Source organism: Parambassis ranga, chromosome 15, assembly GCF_900634625.1.
Source record: "Parambassis ranga chromosome 15, fParRan2.1, whole genome shotgun sequence".
NCBI lineage: Eukaryota > Metazoa > Chordata > Actinopteri > Ambassidae > Parambassis > Parambassis ranga.
In genome coordinates, this window is record NC_041035.1 from 12,572,055 (window position 1) to 12,588,171 (window position 16,117).

General features: G+C 40.6%; 2 protein-coding genes across 14 annotated transcripts; one reads left to right on the top strand and one right to left on the bottom strand.

The window, feature by feature from the left end:
- The first annotated feature begins 258 nt into the window (after positions 1–258).
- LOC114447094 (deleted in malignant brain tumors 1 protein-like) lies at positions 259–10,090 on the top strand. Of its 13 annotated transcripts, none has more exons than XM_028423133.1 (38): positions 259–348; positions 469–512; positions 701–740; positions 1,508–1,528; positions 1,780–1,818; positions 2,081–2,179; positions 2,340–2,384; positions 2,638–2,667; positions 3,059–3,197; positions 3,297–3,493; positions 3,684–3,707; positions 4,042–4,140; positions 4,301–4,345; positions 4,438–4,536; positions 4,666–4,710; positions 4,780–4,878; positions 4,999–5,034; positions 5,114–5,212; positions 5,342–5,386; positions 5,463–5,561; positions 5,690–5,734; positions 5,814–5,912; positions 6,055–6,099; positions 6,176–6,274; positions 6,404–6,448; positions 6,525–6,623; positions 6,766–6,810; positions 6,887–6,985; positions 7,115–7,159; positions 7,236–7,334; positions 7,412–7,456; positions 7,646–7,790; positions 7,885–8,090; positions 8,314–8,489; positions 8,592–8,822; positions 9,096–9,256; positions 9,580–9,824; positions 9,918–10,090. In XM_028423133.1, the coding sequence occupies exons 1-38, from the start codon at positions 297–299 to the stop codon at positions 9,962–9,964; spliced, it is 3,372 nt and encodes a 1,123-aa protein (XP_028278934.1). In that variant the 5' UTR covers positions 259–296; the 3' UTR covers positions 9,965–10,090. The 13 variants fall into 13 exon arrangements, with proteins under 13 accessions (XP_028278934.1, XP_028278940.1, XP_028278939.1 ...); XM_028423135.1 differs by having other exon boundaries at positions 262–348; positions 469–498; positions 708–740; XM_028423134.1 differs by having other exon boundaries at positions 282–348; positions 469–510; positions 708–740.
- A 91-nt stretch (positions 10,091–10,181) lies between these two features.
- Positions 10,182–14,144, bottom strand: ikzf5 (IKAROS family zinc finger 5). The gene is made up of 4 exons (XM_028423148.1): positions 13,695–14,144; positions 13,356–13,510; positions 12,852–13,025; positions 10,182–12,774 (listed from the first exon to the last, which is right to left on the bottom strand). The coding sequence occupies exons 2-4, from the start codon at positions 13,486–13,488 to the stop codon at positions 11,810–11,812; spliced, it is 1,272 nt and encodes a 423-aa protein (XP_028278949.1). The 5' UTR covers positions 13,489–13,510; positions 13,695–14,144; the 3' UTR covers positions 10,182–11,809.
- Positions 14,145–16,117: the final 1,973 nt, after the last annotated feature.

A 16,117-nucleotide genomic window follows, 5' to 3' on the forward strand; every position in this document is an offset into this window, starting at 1 on the left:
AGCAGGATTCTTACAGTCAAAGCTCAAACTCTGTTTCTCTACCTGATCATCAATGTGTGGAAGATATTTTACTGCTACCTCATGTGCAGGTTCCCAAAAATGTCTTTAAAAGCAAATACCTTAACTACATCCTGAAAGTGGAGGTGAACAATCTTTGCTTACTGGTTATGATGAATAGCCAAGTGTGCGTTTCTCATGCATTATGGGTGCTATAACAGAGTCTGTAAACAGGCTGCTGAGTATAAAAGCTGCAGCATCCAGCTCTTGGAGCAGATTGGAAGGTGATTGTGTTCACCATGTGGGTTCTCTTGTTTCTTTACAGTGCGCTGGTCACAAGTGGATTAGAAGGTACTGTCTGATTTTCTTTTTGTCATATTTAGTCTGTTTAGGTTTTGGCTTATAGTTTATTATTCCTTAAAATGTACATTACACTGACCTTTTATTCATGTTTGTTTTATAATCCATCAGGTGCTGCTGCTGAATATTATACAACTCCAGGTACAACTCCAGGTTCGGTTTCTGGGGCCCATATTACCCTGTTTCAGAAAAAAATGTACTATGAAAATAAGATGCATGTTAGCTTAAAGGTCTGTGCTGATGTAAAATCTAAAAGGATGCATGTCTTTGAGCTGAGTCACAGAAGGTGTTGTGATTTCTGACAACAAATGTCTCTGCTTTTGTGTATATTCTGTGTTTTTTCAAAACAGATGATTACTTCCAAGAATCAACGTGGATAGAAGGTAAATAATAGATAATAATAAATATTACAAAAAATTGGGAGCATAATGTTAGTTCAAAGGTCTTTGTTTATTTATAATATATAGATTATATCTGTAATCTGACTCACAGAATGTTTGAATGCTTTGTAGGCATTAACAATAACCCCCCCCCTTCTCAAGTCTAAACATATTTCTTCCACTTTTACAAGAATGCCTTACAAGTGTTAAAGTGTTGAAGATGTCGCGAGACGTCTTCAGAAAAAGCTAAGAGTCCAGCTGCCTCAAATGAAACTCTTTGACACAGCTGCCTGTGTTTGACTCGAGCCACATCAACAAAGTCCACAAAGGAGCCCTTGTTTTGTTTCAAGAAATATGTGTTTTTTGGTCTGTGCCTATCGTAGCATTGAGCTTCAGTTGTCACGTTCCTATGATGCCATATACATCTACGATGGCCCTAGCACTAGTAGCAGCCTTCTGGGGATGTTGTGTGGCAGAAAAAACAGCACATTCTACTCCACCGGTCCTTCTTTAACTGTGCGCTTCAAGAGCGATAGTAGTGTTAGTTACTCAGGATTCCGTGCTTACTACAGAGCAGTAGGTAAGTCGCTCTGATTATGATCATTGTCATATTTACACACAATATCTAGTGTATTCATGTCTAAAGAAAGCTATAGTCTTTTAACACTGAGGCCAGCCAAGAACAGAAAGATTTTAAGTGATGGGAATTATTTCTATCTATGCTTTTAAGTATATTCTGTGTTTTTTCAAAACATATTATTCCACCCCAGGACCCAGGCCAACACCTACAGGTAAATAATAGATAATAATAAATATTTGTTTTATGATCCATCAGCTGCTGCTCAATTTGATACAAACAAAACCACAAAATTAAATAGCGTCACACGTTCGGTCTCGGAAAAACATGTACTATGAAAATCTGTAAAATCTATAAGGATGCATGTCTTTGAGCTGAGTCACAGAAAGTGTTGATGTGATTTCTGAAAACAAATGTCTCTGCTTTTGTGTATATTCTGTTTTTTTTTTTTTTTCAAAATTTCAGCTTTAGATTATTCCACCTCAACGGAGACATCACCCACAGGTAAATAATAGATAATAATAAATATTACAAAAAATATGGAGCATAATGTTAGTTCAAAGGTCTGTGTTTCTTTATAATCTATAGATTATAATCTGTAATCTGAGTCACAGAATGTGTTTGAATGCTTTGTAGACATTAACAATACCCCCTCCCACTCAAGTCTAAACATATTTCTTCCACTTTTACAAGAATGCCTTACAAGTGTTAAAGAGTGTTTGTGTGCAATTTGAGTGTGATGTCAACATCGTCCTGTGTCTCACAGCTCAGCCATCATGTCAATACAACTGCGGCAACTACATGGGAAGCTGCTCCTGCTCCAGCTCCTGCCAGTACTATGGCAACTGTTGTCCTGACTACAACGGTAAGTCTAACAGCTCAACAGTATGAACAGGTTTTCTGCAGACTTCTCTTGTGAGCAGCAGTCAGTCTGTCAGATTCCAGCGTAATATAATGCTGAGAGTGCATCATTGTTAATCTTGCAATGAACAAAGGAATCATATTTCTCTCTTTCTGTCACATAGATCACTGCCTTTCAACAACAAACCCCTCTGGATATGAAAGCACAGGTATAACACAGTCCCAGCTGCAGCTGATTGACTGATGTACATATGATGTTTGATATAAGGCTGAGAGTGTGATGAGAGAGACTTCTACACTTAGTAATAAAAGTTACAAACATTACAAAGCATGATGTTAGTTCAAAGTCTGTGTTTATTATTAATCTATAGATGATCAGGAAGTGTCTTAATGAGTTACAGGATGTGTTTGATTTCTGATTCATTAGTGCATTTCTCTTTGTTCTGTTTTTTCTTTAATCAGAGCCTGGCACACAAGATTCAAATCTGACAGGTAATGCAGGCTGGTTTTCAAAAGATATTTTTTATTATGATTCCTTCCATCCTAACAAGATTCCCAGTCCCAGGCCCACTGAAGCATTCCCACAGCAACAAACACCCGCAGGGCACCTGGACTCATAGCTCTGCAGCCCCAGAACTAAAGAAGCCACTTGAAGATGTGGCGAGACGTCTTTAGAAAAAGCTACGAGTCCAGTTGCCTCAAATTAAACTCTTTGACACGGCTGCCTGTGTTTGACTCAAGCCACATCAACAAAGTCCACAAAAGAGCCCTTGTTTTGTTCCAAGAAAACACAAACAAATTTGCACCGCCTGTTACTCGTCTTTTTACTTGTATGACAGCACTCATTGTGCCTTGTCTGATGATTTTTCTTCTTCACATGTAGACTGTGGTGGTTACCTGACTAGCAGCAGCGGCACCTTTTACAGCCCCAACTATCCAAACCCGTACCCAAACAATGCAGTATGTGTGTGGTACATCAGACTAAGTGGGCAACGTGTGGAACTGGAGTTATCTGATGTAAAGTAAGCAAGTGGTCTGCATATGTAGCTTTTGTGTGTGTTCATGCTGTATTGTGTGGCTTTACATTCAAACATGTGTTTTTTGGTCTGTGCCTATCGTAGCATTGAGCTTGAGTCGTCATGTTTCTATGATGCCATATACATCTACGATGGCCCTAGCACTAGTAGCAGCCTTCTGGGGATGTTGTGTGGCAGAAAAAACAGCACATTCTACTCCACCGGTCCTTCTTTAACTGTGAGCTTCAAGAGCGATAGTATTGTTAGTTACTCAGGATTCCGTGCTTACTACAGAGCAGTAGGTAAGTCGCTCTGATTATGATCATTGTCATATTTACACACAATATCTAGTGTATTCATGTCTAAAGAAAGCTATAGTCTTTTAACACTGAGGCCAGCCAAGAACAGAAAGATTTTAAGTGATGGGAATTATTTCTATCTATGCTTTTAAGTATATTCTGTGTTTTTTCAAAACATATTATTCCACCCCAGGACCAATGGAGCCAACACCTACAGGTAAATAATAGATAATAATAAATATTTGTTTTATGATCCATCAGCTGCTGCTCAATTTGATACAACTCCAGGTACAAACAAAACCACAAAATTAAATAGCGAAAAATATGGAGCATAATGTTAGTTCAAAGGTCTGTGTTTCTTTATAATCTATAGATTATAATCTGTAATCTGAGTCACAGAATGTGTTTGAATGCTTTGTAGACATTAACAATACCCCCTCCCACTCAAGTCTAAACATATTTCTTCCACTTTTACAAGAATGCCTTACAAGTGTTAAAGAGTGTTTGTGTGCAATTTGAGTGTGATGTCAACATCGTCCTGTGTCTCACAGCTCAGCCATCGTGTCAATACAACTGCGGCAACTACATGGGAAGCTGCTCCTGCTCCAGCTCCTGCCAGTACTATGGCAACTGTTGCCCAGACTACAACAGTAAGTCTAACAGCTCAACAGTATGAACAGGTTTTCTGCAGACTTCTCTTGTGAGCAGCACTCGGTCTGTCAGATTCCAGCGTAATATAATGCTGAGAGTGCATCGTTGTTAATCTTGCAATGAATGAATGAATCATATTCCTCTCTTTCTGTCACATAGATCACTGCCTTTCAACAACCACCCCCTCTGGATATGAAAGCACAGGTATCAAACAGTCCCAGCTGCAGCATTAAAGAGCATTTCACATTTCATACAAAGCTGAGAGTGTGATGTCAACATCGTCCTGTGTCTCACAGCTCAGCCATCATGTCAGTACAACTGCGGCAACTACATGGGAAGCTGCTCCTGCTCCAGCTCTTGTCAGTACTATGGCAACTGTTGTCCTGACTACAACTGTAAGTGCAGAGTCTTCTGTTGTTAAAGGGATCACTCCGTCAGATTCCTCAGTGCTCTCATGGACATGTTGTGATAATATTGTGTTTCAAAGTAAAAAGAAATGTGAAAAAACATCTTGTTTTCTGCAGCCTACTGTTACCAGCCCACTGTCAGCACTAACAGAACTACCACAGGTATAAAAACCTCTCAACAATCTCAATGTGAAACAATTCAATTACTTTTAACACATTTCTGTGTCACAGCTCGGCCATCATGTCGTTACAACTGCGGCTACAACATGGGAAGCTGCTCCTGCTCCAGCTCTTGTCAATACAATGGAAACTGTTGTCATGACTACAACTGTAGGTGTCAAGTCCAACAAATTGACATATACATATGACCACTGTGATAATGATGTGTTTCACAGTAAAAACAGATGCAAAAAGTCACTTTTAAAGTCACTATTATTTGTTTTTCTGCAGCATACTGCTACTCAACCACAGTCAGACCTACCTCAGGTATGAAAACCTCTCAACAACCTGAATGTGAAAGAAAACACACAGCAGCATTTATCATAACACTATGTCTTTGTCACAGCTCAGCCATCATGTCGCTATAACTGCGGCAACTACATGGGAAGCTGCTCCTGCTCCAGCTCCTGCCAGTACTATGGCAACTGTTGTCCTGACTACAACTGTAAGTGCAGAGTCTTCTGTTGTTAAAGGGATCACTCCGTCAGATTCCTCAGTGCTCTCATGGACACGTTGTGATAATATTTGGTTTCAAAGTAAAAAGAAATGTGAAAAAACATCTTGTTTTCTGCAGCCTACTGTTACCAGTCCACTGTCAGACCTACCAGATCTACCACAGGTATGAAAACCTCTCAACAATCTGAATGTGAAACAGTGAACAGGGCAATTACTTTTAACACATTCCTTTGTCACAGCTCAGCCATCATGTCGCTACAACTGTGGCTACAACATGGGAAGCTGCTCCTGCTCCAGCTCCTGCCAGTACTATGGCAACTGTTGTCCTGACTACAACTGTAAGTGCAGAATCTAATAAATCAACAGTTGTTAAAAGGATCACTCTGTCAGATTCCTCAGTGCTTCTTGTGATAATGTTGTGTTTCAAAGTAAAAAGAAATGTGAAAAAACATCTTGTTTTCTGCAGCCTACTGTTACCGGTCCACTGTCAGTACAGTCAGACCTACCACAGGTATGAAAACCTCTCAACAACCTGAATGTGAAAGAAAACACACAGCAGCATTTATCATAACACTATGTCTTTGTCACAGCTCGGCCATCATGTCGCTATAACTGTGGCTACCACATGGGAAGCTGCTCCTGCTCCAGCTCCTGCCAGTACTATGGCAACTGTTGTCCAGACTACAACTGTAAGTGCAGAGTCTAATAAATCAACTGAATTTTGTTAAAGGGATCACTCCGTCAGATTCCTCAGTGCTCTCATGGACGCATTGTGATAATATTTGGTTTCAAAGTAAAAAGAAATGTGACAAAACATCTTGTTTTCTGCAGCCTACTGTTACCAGTCCACTGTCAGACCTACCAGACCTTCCACAGGTATGAAAACCTCTCAACAATCTCAATGTGAAACAGTGAACAGGGCAATTACCTTTAACACATTCCTTTGTCACAGCATTGCCATCATGTCGCTACAACTGTGGCTACAACATGGGAAGCTGCTCCTGCTACAGCTCCTGCCAGTACTATGGCAACTGTTGTCCTGACTACAACTGTAAGTGCAGAGTCTTCTGTTGTTAAAGGGATCACTCCATCAGTTTCCTCAGTGCTCTCATGGACACGTTGTGATAATATTTGGTTTCAAAGTAAAAAGAAATGTGACAAAACATCTTGTTTTCTGCAGCCTACTGTTACCAGTCCACTGTCAGACCTACCAGATCTACCACAGGTATAAAAACCCCTCAACAATCTCAATGTGAAACAGTGAACAGGGCAATTACTTTTAACACATTTCTGTGTCACAGCTCGGCCATCATGTCGTTACAACTGTGGCTACCACATGGGAAGCTGCTCCTGCTCCAGCTCCTGCCAGTACTATGGCAACTGTTGTCCAGACTACAACTGTAAGTGCAGAGTCTAATAAATCAACTGAATTTTGTTAAAGGGATCACTCCGTCAGATTCCTCAGTGCTCTCATGGACGCATTGTGATAATATTTGGTTTCAAAGTAAAAAGAAATGTGACAAAACATCTTGTTTTCTGCAGCCTACTGTTACCAGTCCACTGTCAGACCTACCAGACCTTCCACAGGTATGAAAACCTCTCAACAATCTCAATGTGAAACAGTGAACAGGGCAATTACCTTTAACACATTCCTTTGTCACAGCATTGCCATCATGTCGCTACAACTGTGGCTACAACATGGGAAGCTGCTCCTGCTACAGCTCCTGCCAGTACTATGGCAACTGTTGTCCTGACTACAACTGTAAGTGCAGAGTCTTCTGTTGTTAAAGGGATCACTCCATCAGTTTCCTCAGTGCTCTCATGGACACGTTGTGATAATATTTGGTTTCAAAGTAAAAAGAAATGTGACAAAACATCTTGTTTTCTGCAGCCTACTGTTACCAGTCCACTGTCAGACCTACCAGATCTACCACAGGTATAAAAACCCCTCAACAATCTCAATGTGAAACAGTGAACAGGGCAATTACTTTTAACACATTTCTGTGTCACAGCTCGGCCATCATGTCGTTACAACTGTGGCTACCACATGGGAAGCTGCTCCTGCTCCAGCTCCTGCCAGTACTATGGCAACTGTTGTCCTGATTACAACTGTAAGTTAATGTAACACAAAAGTCATCACACCTCAACCACAGTTTTGGTTTGTTGATTTTCTTTTTCTTTTTAACAGCATACTGCAGTGTCACATCTCCGCCTCGTCCCATCCCAACCACAGGTTGGCCTCTCGGCATTTCATGATATCTTGTCTATTTATAATACAGAGAATTGATCGATAACTGTGTAACAGTGTATTTTAAATCTTTGAATAATCTCTGGGACTTTGTGTGTGTTGGGTTATCTGTGGTGAAATATATATAATAAATAATAACTAAGGTTAAATCTGTCAACCTTGTCTTACCTTCAGCTGGGTCATGTGGAGGATTTCTCTTCGGCTCTGGCACCTTCTCCAGTCCCAACCACCCCTACTACTACCAAGACAACGCCTATTGTGTCTGGCAGATTAAAGCAGAGCATGACCAACGTATCGTCCTGTCCTTCACATACCTGCAGTGAGTAAAGCATACTACACAACTACGCAGCATTACTGTATGAAATACAAACAGGGAAATTGTGTGATATTGTGTTTTTTTTTTTAAACAACAGACTGGAAAACTGCTGCTCCTGTGACTACATTTCCATCTACGACGGGCCATCTGTTGGTTCCAGATATTTAGGGAAACTTTGCAACAACACTGTGAGCACTTTCTACTCCTCCTCCAACTACATGACGGTGCTCTTCCGCACTGATGGTAGCGTGGTCGCCCAAGGTTTCCGTGCTGAGTTCTTCAGCTCTCTGCTACCAAGCTCAGGTACATTCAGAGTAGAACATGTAACATTTGGTAAATGTGTGTCAGTCTAAATGCTGAAGACAACTATACGAGATGATGATCATGGAGATCATCTTAAAGGGTAATTATTGGTTAATGGTTACCCATTCTATAGTTTTTCTTGTACCTTCACATGTGAACTAGAGGATGGATCCGTATGGGTTTGAATGAATGCTCATCCAGTGTGAACACACTCCTCTGTCAGGTCGAGTGGACTGCTCTTCAGACAAGATGACCATCGTTATTTCAAGGTCTTACCTAAACTCCGTGGGCTATGATGGCTACAATCTGTACTTGAATGACCCGTACTGCAGACCCCAGGTCTCCAGTAACCAGGTGGTCTTCAGTTTCCACAGTAACACTTGTGGCAACATCAGAGAGGTACACCTCACACATACACCTCATCAATCCACAGTGTTTCCCACAGATTGCTGTGATGTTGACATCATACTTTTATTTTCCTATGTCTTCCACTTCGAACAGTTCAACAATGGCAGAGTTGTGTACAGCAACACTGTCCGCAGTGAAGCCTCCTCCTCCGGAGTGATCACACGCCACTCCCACTTCAGACTGAATGTCACCTGTCAAATGGACCAGGACTCCGTGTCTCATACCATGTTCATTGTCAGAAATTCTGGTAACAGCACCATTACAGGCACAGGCAGATTCAACACCACCATGTCTTTCTACACATCCAGCAACTTCTACTATAAGGTTTGTTCGGGTATTTAAAGTCACAGTGCACACTTTTGCCTGCCTGTTCTGGTAATTATAGTTGCTCCTCTTTACTGCTTTGCTACCACAATGCCAAAGTGGAAATGTCTCCTCAGACACCAAATTTGAAACTCTGATGTACTGTGAAATACCAGTCCTGTTAGCTCAGCTCTGTCTGAATTTATCTAGCCAGAGCTTTCAAGTTCAGCTATATGGAACTATATGCACGTGGCATCAGTTCATTGTACTAATATTTTGCCTTTGAACTGTTAGGTGACTGAAGTACCTTATGAGGTGTCGCTCAACGAGAAAGTATTTGTCCAAGTGGACCTACCTAGGCGTGACAGCTCCCTGGTTCTCTTTATTGACACCTGTGTGGCATCACCATCACAGTATGATTTCCAGACCAGGTCTTACTACTTGATCCGTACCGGGTAAGATGAGCTGGCTTCTTCCCTGTTTTTAAAATGCAAAGTAGGGCATTTATAATAACTCAACATTACTTAAATTCTACCTTCTATTACACAGTACAGCACACAAATTGCTGCAGATATTTTCCCATGTTACACAGAAGTCTCAATGCATTAAAAACATTCTGCTGATAAACCTTCATACTTTTATTCAAACAAGATAGATTGCGTACTTGTGCATTTCATTAATTCATCCACTTTAAAACAATAATTCCAACACAGGAAGCCTCAGATGTCAGTATGATTTTCTGTAGTCTATGCATAAATCATATCTGTTTTCCCTTTAGATGTCCTGTGGATAGCACCTACCAGTCCTATGTTAGTGGCACTGCAGACTATGCCCGTTTTGCATTCAGGACCTTCAAGTTCCTGCAAGCTAAAGAGTCGGTGTACATCCAGTGCAGAGTCCTGATATGTCAGGCCTCTGACTACAGCTCCCGCTGCCGACGTGGCTGCATGAGGCGAGTAGCCAGAGACCTGGAGTCACAGCATGAAAGCCAAACTCTGCTTGTGGGTCCCATTAAACTCAAAGGTTTGTATGTATTTACACTGGATTTGGATATGAACAGTGTTTCAGATTCTTAGGATACAAGAAAGAAATCATTTTTACTATTCTCTTTACCAGACCCTGAAAAAAAGGAAGAAGAGCCCGAGAAGCAGAACAAGGTCTAACCTGACTCTGTAGTGACATGCTCCAATCAACTGTTCTTCATCTTGTCTTTCCTGTGACACTGAATTATACTCATCCTTTCTTTACTCTTTGTTGCATTACCTGATTAAAACATCATCAAAAGGCAATCTGTGTTTGCGATCTTCATGATGTCAAACTCCTGCATGAATAATGACTGCTGTCAATTTGTGAAGGAAAAAGCAACAAAGGACAAAGCACTATGCTGTTAGAAAACACTTTACTTATAAATTAGTTTGATTAATCCATCTCACAATAAAATGATTTGTCATCCCAGAGGGAGAGAGTGATCGCCGACAGGCTGTAACATTCACCATTAACTACAAACCTACAACACACTGAGAGAACATAAGGCAGTCATTACAAGATGTCCCTTATTACTGATAAGTATGGTAACAAGGAGGTGGTCCTAAAAACACTATGTTCTCCACACATGTTGCTAAGCAACAGACAACAGTACCCATGACGCGGGACAACCTTGCTAAAGTAGCAGTAGTACTGCAACACGATTTTTTTTTTGACACTGAACATTTATCCAACCATTCAGAATACAATACTCAGTAAATATTCATAAAAGCACTGGGATCCATATGATGAGTAAGGAACCTCAGTGTGTTATCACAAATGCTAAAACATGGCAACCCAGGTGCTACGTGGCAATTCTGAATAAGTGTTCACATGAGACACAAGACTTGGTGATTCTGTCCTAAACACAGAGATACTGAATATTAAAGTGACTTCGTACATTATCAAAAGGTCAGAATGTGACATGATTTAATTAAAAGGCTATTCGAAACCCTTTTACAGAGTGGGCGAAGTAACCATGATGGTACTTAAGGAAGGGCACTGAATGGAGTAACTTCAAAACAATACAACTTCAATAAAATCTATTTCAACAACTTAGCTAGCTGACCAAAAACCACAGATACAAAATTTGGCCAGATCCTACTATATAAACCAGCTGGAATTGATTCTAAAGTTTCTTAGCAGCATTCATGGAACACAATTTGGCAAAAAAAAAGCTACAATAGAAAAGTACAATGGCCAAACTTGTTTTCTAAGGTTCTGGGTTGGTTCTTTTTAAGTGAGAAGACAATATTGTAATAATATCTATTAGTATTTAAAGTAACAGTCCGCTCTCTATTGTGGACACATGAGAATGTGACTATATCAGGCACTGCAAAGAAATAGTAATAATGCACCTAGCACTGAAATAATTTCAACACGGCTTAAGAAAGATCACTCAAGGCCAACAGCTTCACTTCTGAGTTATGAGCGTTGAGAATATATTTGTGTGACTTAGCACACATAGGTGAAGGGCAGGTGATTTCCTTCTTATGGGAAAGTTCAGTCAATAAAAAAGTATGTCGAGACTCCATGAGTGTGATTTACTCAAAATATGTAGTTTAGAGTTTTATCAGTTTAAAGCTTGCCCATTTTTAAACCATGATCGGGTTGTAATGGGTCAAGTAATGCTGTTCATTTTTACTTAGATACTTTAATTTATAACTGTATGCAAAAGTCTGATATAAGATTTTTGTTTTAGGCAGGGAAGTTAATTTTCTGATAGTTTATGACAACATGCTAGTGTGATTTCACCACAAATAAATTCTCAACCTGTGGAAAACACTGATCATCCGTTCATAATACACTTCAATGGGCACCATACAAAATAAAACCGTCTGAATGTTAATGTTGTCCTATATAAGGCCAACATTAGATTAGGCTACATAAATGCCAGGTGAAAGACCGATAAATAAGGTTACTATGGAATTGATAAAACAAAGCTGTCCGTTTGAAGATCTTTCAAAGTTTTCTTTTTTCGACTTCTACTTGTGTTGCCCCCGCGCAAAATGACAGGCAAAGTCGTACTTGCTCTTGCACTTGTGGCCACAAATGTTGCACTGGAATGGGTTCTCGTAGCCGTGGCAGCCCATGTGAATGGTATAAAGGATGTTGTCAGGGAAATAGATGTCACAGTGCTGGCAGTGGTGCAGCATGTGAGGGTCCTGAAGGGCAGCGGACAGGCCCGGGGCTGGTGTACTGGGTTGGCTGTTTGAGATACTCGGGGTGCTGGTGCGTCCACTGTGCTCACTGCAAGGTCCCCCTCCAGGACTGCAACTACTGTGGGGCGGAGCCCGAGTCTCTGGGGTGACTGGGGAAGAAGAAGAAGCATGAGCCATATTGGCTGTGACAGCCACTGGAGCTGTGGCTGGGTGTGGCTGCTGGATGAGGAAGGGCTTCTCATCGACAATAGACTCTGCACCTGGAGACATGGGAGGCTGAGTCTGGGCTTGGGACTCTGAAGGGAGGCTGGCCAACTGGCCGGCCAAGGTTGAAAGTTGATTTAGAGGATTATCCATGACAACGTCATGGTGATGGTGATTTTGATCTGTGGGGAGCCCGTCCTCGACTGCTCGACTCTGATTATCATATGTTTCCTGACGCAAGTGGGGCAGCTCATGGGAAAAATCGTTCACATTATCAGCTTTGTGCACTACCATAGATGGAGGAGTGAAGTTGATGAGGAGACGACGGCCGTAGCCCAGAGAGCTGGCTTTTTTCTGCAAAACACTTAACATTTTCTTATGGGAAAGTGAGCGAGCGCCTTTCATTGGCAGGAGTTTGTGACGTCTGCGGCGATGGTGTGACAAGTTGCTACGGTCACTGCAGCGGAAGGAGCACAGCTCACACTTATAAGGCTTCTCCCCTGTGTGGGATCGCATGTGGGCCTCCAGATGGCGCTCATAGGCTGAGGCAAATGGGCAAAGTAGGCAGCGGTGAGGTTTCTCTCCTGTTTAATAGGGAAAAAACAAAGTAAGCAACAAACTCTGTCCATGTTTCCTCTGAAGATTAACTATGAAAACTTACCTGTATGAATTCGAATGTGCTCAATGAGTCGCGCTGTTCCTCTGGTGGCATAGTTGCAATAACGGCACTTGAGTTTGCCATCATAGGTCCTCTCAAAACCATCCACCAGGATCCCTGAGCTGTCCTCCAACGACATGTCCACTGAGGGGTGATCCAGTCCGTTTTGACTACAGTCTGTATATAGGAATGTTTAATGATCATTAAAACTGAAGCCTGTCTATACAATATTTCTATAACTGTCTTTTCATCTGATTACAAAAAAGCACTTTAAAGCGGAACAACAGAAGATAATCAGGATAATAGTTACAAAACAAATGCATATATACAAACATATTGAAAGGTATATAAAGGAATGACAATATCTGATTACTCTTGCAACAGCTGTTCATTAGAACATCTATAAAAGTGGACAGTGGTTCCCTAAATTGCAACAAAGCACTCCACAACTCATCTGAAAATCTCTACAGTAGAGTTTTACACAGAAAAGCACAAACAGCTTGTTACCTGCTGGCAGCTCGTCTGCCTCTTTGACGCCGCTGACAGAGCCTGATATCATGTTAACATGTTGAGTCTGCTGGCTCAGATACTCCTGGAAATCCTTCACAAAGTCCAGCGTGTCCGGCTTTTCCTCCCCCATTGAAATGAAGTGACGTGCAACACTAACAGAAAAACAGTTTGATGCGTATTACACAGGCGACCATAAGGATGCATTCGACACAAGTTGAAGACGTTACCTTACAATATAACTAAAAACAAACGGATCACACAGGAATCCAACCTGAATTTAGAAAAAGTATCACTATCAGGAAGCTAGCTAGATGTCCTTTAAAGATTCACACCTACCTCCCTTAAAGACAAGCTGTCAGTTAAATGTAACCGGTGTTTCTTGGTTTGGTTTAAAATGCCGTTTTATGGCTGTCGAGACACAAAGACAGAAAAAGCCTGGAAAATAATAACTGACAAGCAGGAAGTCTGCGCGGTCAGATGTCTGCTCGGTCGCTCCTACAAACCGCTCCTTATCATCGTCATGTTGTTACCAAAGCCACGTACGCTACGTTAGCCAAACAAACAACAACGTTAGCTTAGCTTTGTAAAAATAGATTTGTCAAAAGCAACGCTGGATTTTACTCGACGCTGACATTATTAAGGTTTCAGCATTTCACCACAAGTATTGCGACCGTTTCATATGTGGTTCGAGTCGATAAAGTTGTTACAATCCACGGAAAAATACAACCTCCTGTATCAAAACAATAAACCTGTTAAAGGGGTTAAAGTTCACTCTTTGTGCACCGATAAAAGCCGTCCGACCTCACAATGTGCACGCAACGAAAGGTTCCTAGCGGTCAGACGGTCAAAATATAAAGTCATACAGTTGCCTACATTATAAAAACATTAACATTAAAAATAGTATCGACAAATATATTATGATGTATGTATTTACTCACAGTTTTCTCTGGATTTAAAGACCAAAATGTTAAGATTTTACTGTCGGTAAGTCCTAAGAACGAAAAGGTAAGTTGATTTATCACAAATAATTTGTTTACAAATACGCCCTTATGAAAGTGATATATGGTGCTTTATTAATACAATTCACATAAAAGCTTATGTCTTTAAGTCTCATTCTATAACTGTATATCCTACCTCTGACTTCCTAAACATAAGCATACATTTCTCAATAATAGGTGGATGAATTTACAGTGTAAATGATATTTTGATACCACATAGATTGTGCACGGAAAAACATAGCCTATAAATATTACACTGAAATCCTAAAACAATGTTGTTGTTGTTGTTTTGTTTTGTTTTTACAGACTAGAATTTTAAATAACTACCAATTGCCACGAGCTAATGAAGTTAACTGATAGCCTGTCTGTTCACGTCTGCGACATGACACACTTTCAGATGTACATCTTTCAATTATGCTCAAGTGGCAAATGAGGCACAACAATTGTAATACTTTCAAAAGCTATTGACTCATTCATGTTTTATCACAATCAATAATTTAACAGTAAGGGCTTGGTGAAGATCGCATTGCCCCATTTGTGTCAAAGTTGTAGGAAAACCCACTGAGGAGAAGATGATAAATGACCAAGTAGAGTGAGACCACTGTATCCTTTTACCCAATTACAACTGCTTCTGTCAGAGCAACAGTATTACAACAGTAATGTAAACCTCCTGGCAGTGAACTTTGTAACATGAGGCACTCATTTAGTGTTTACAATAGCTACCTTCTATGTGCTATATCCTAACTGGGCTTGTGTGTAATGTCTTTCAGTGCCACTCCAGATAATTAAATATCCTTAAACGTACAAATCATTTTTTGACAGCTGACCCTGCATCTGCTAACACCCTGACCTCATGTGAGTACAGTTTCACAATTTGAACACAAGATGGCGTACATGCCTCAGTGGTGAAAATGGATGCTTTCCATTCTAACCTCATGCTGCTTTTAGACACAGGTGCTCAACATGACACAAAGCTAACACATGTAGGCTACTATTCTGCATAAATGCATGTGTTTCACTTGTCAGATTACACAGAACATGGTCGTTCCCCCTCGGTCTACGGTGCACAGTCAGGCTCGTCTCATCTTCCAGTTCCCTGGGAACAGTGGAAGACACGACAGTCGACCTCATCAGTTGAACCATGACCACCAGAGCAGCCAATTACATCACCTTCTAACAGCCTGTCCACACTAATGTTATTTTATTGCAATTTAATTATGCTCAGGTTTCCACTGGGGCCTGATCCTGTTGAATAATTAACACACCGCCACAATGATTTGTCGGCACCAAAAGACAAAGTACACACTTCTCTGTGCTCTCATTTGTTTCAGTGTCTTTGTTTTTAATTCCTACCCTATAAATAATTGAAACAATAATCTTATGTTGTATTTCCCACTAAGTATTTCCTGGAGTTAGAACCAATGTGGCCTTTCGATATCAGGGATGATTTATAAAGGCCAAAAAATTACTTAAGGGGAATAGTGGGTCAAACTTAATTTTGCATTAATGACATGTTCACTTCACGATACATTAAGCTGCAGGCAGCGTGTATGACAGCTAGTAATGCTTTAATGGGGCATATTAAGGCTGCCATCTTTGAATCACTGTGTGTTTTTCTTCTGCATACATTATAGAAATACATACCAATCCAAACATGATGTTTATTTACACAGTTACTCATGTATTTACATTTTTTGCAGAGGTCTGTCTTGAGTTTAACACCTTTATGAGACTTATATCAATTATATGAATACACAGACT

Excerpts from the sequence above, each read along its gene's own strand:
- ikzf5 (XM_028423148.1), bottom strand. The coding sequence starts at position 13,488 with ATGGGGGAGGAAAAGCCGGACACGCTGGACTTTGTGAAGGATTTCCAG. Across the intron at positions 13,026-13,355 it reads GGCAGACGAGCTGCCAGCAG|ACTGTAGTCAAAACGGACTG; the intron begins GTAACAAGCTGT and ends TCCTATATACAG. Across the intron at positions 12,775-12,851 it reads GCACATTCGAATTCATACAG|GAGAGAAACCTCACCGCTGC; the intron begins GTAAGTTTTCAT and ends CCTATTAAACAG.
- LOC114447094 (XM_028423133.1), top strand. The coding sequence starts at position 297 with ATGTGGGTTCTCTTGTTTCTTTACAGTGCGCTGGTCACAAGTGGATTA. Across the intron at positions 5,913-6,054 it reads CTGTTGTCCAGACTACAACT|CCTACTGTTACCAGTCCACT; the intron begins GTAAGTGCAGAG and ends TGTTTTCTGCAG. Across the intron at positions 6,624-6,765 it reads CTGTTGTCCAGACTACAACT|CCTACTGTTACCAGTCCACT; the intron begins GTAAGTGCAGAG and ends TGTTTTCTGCAG.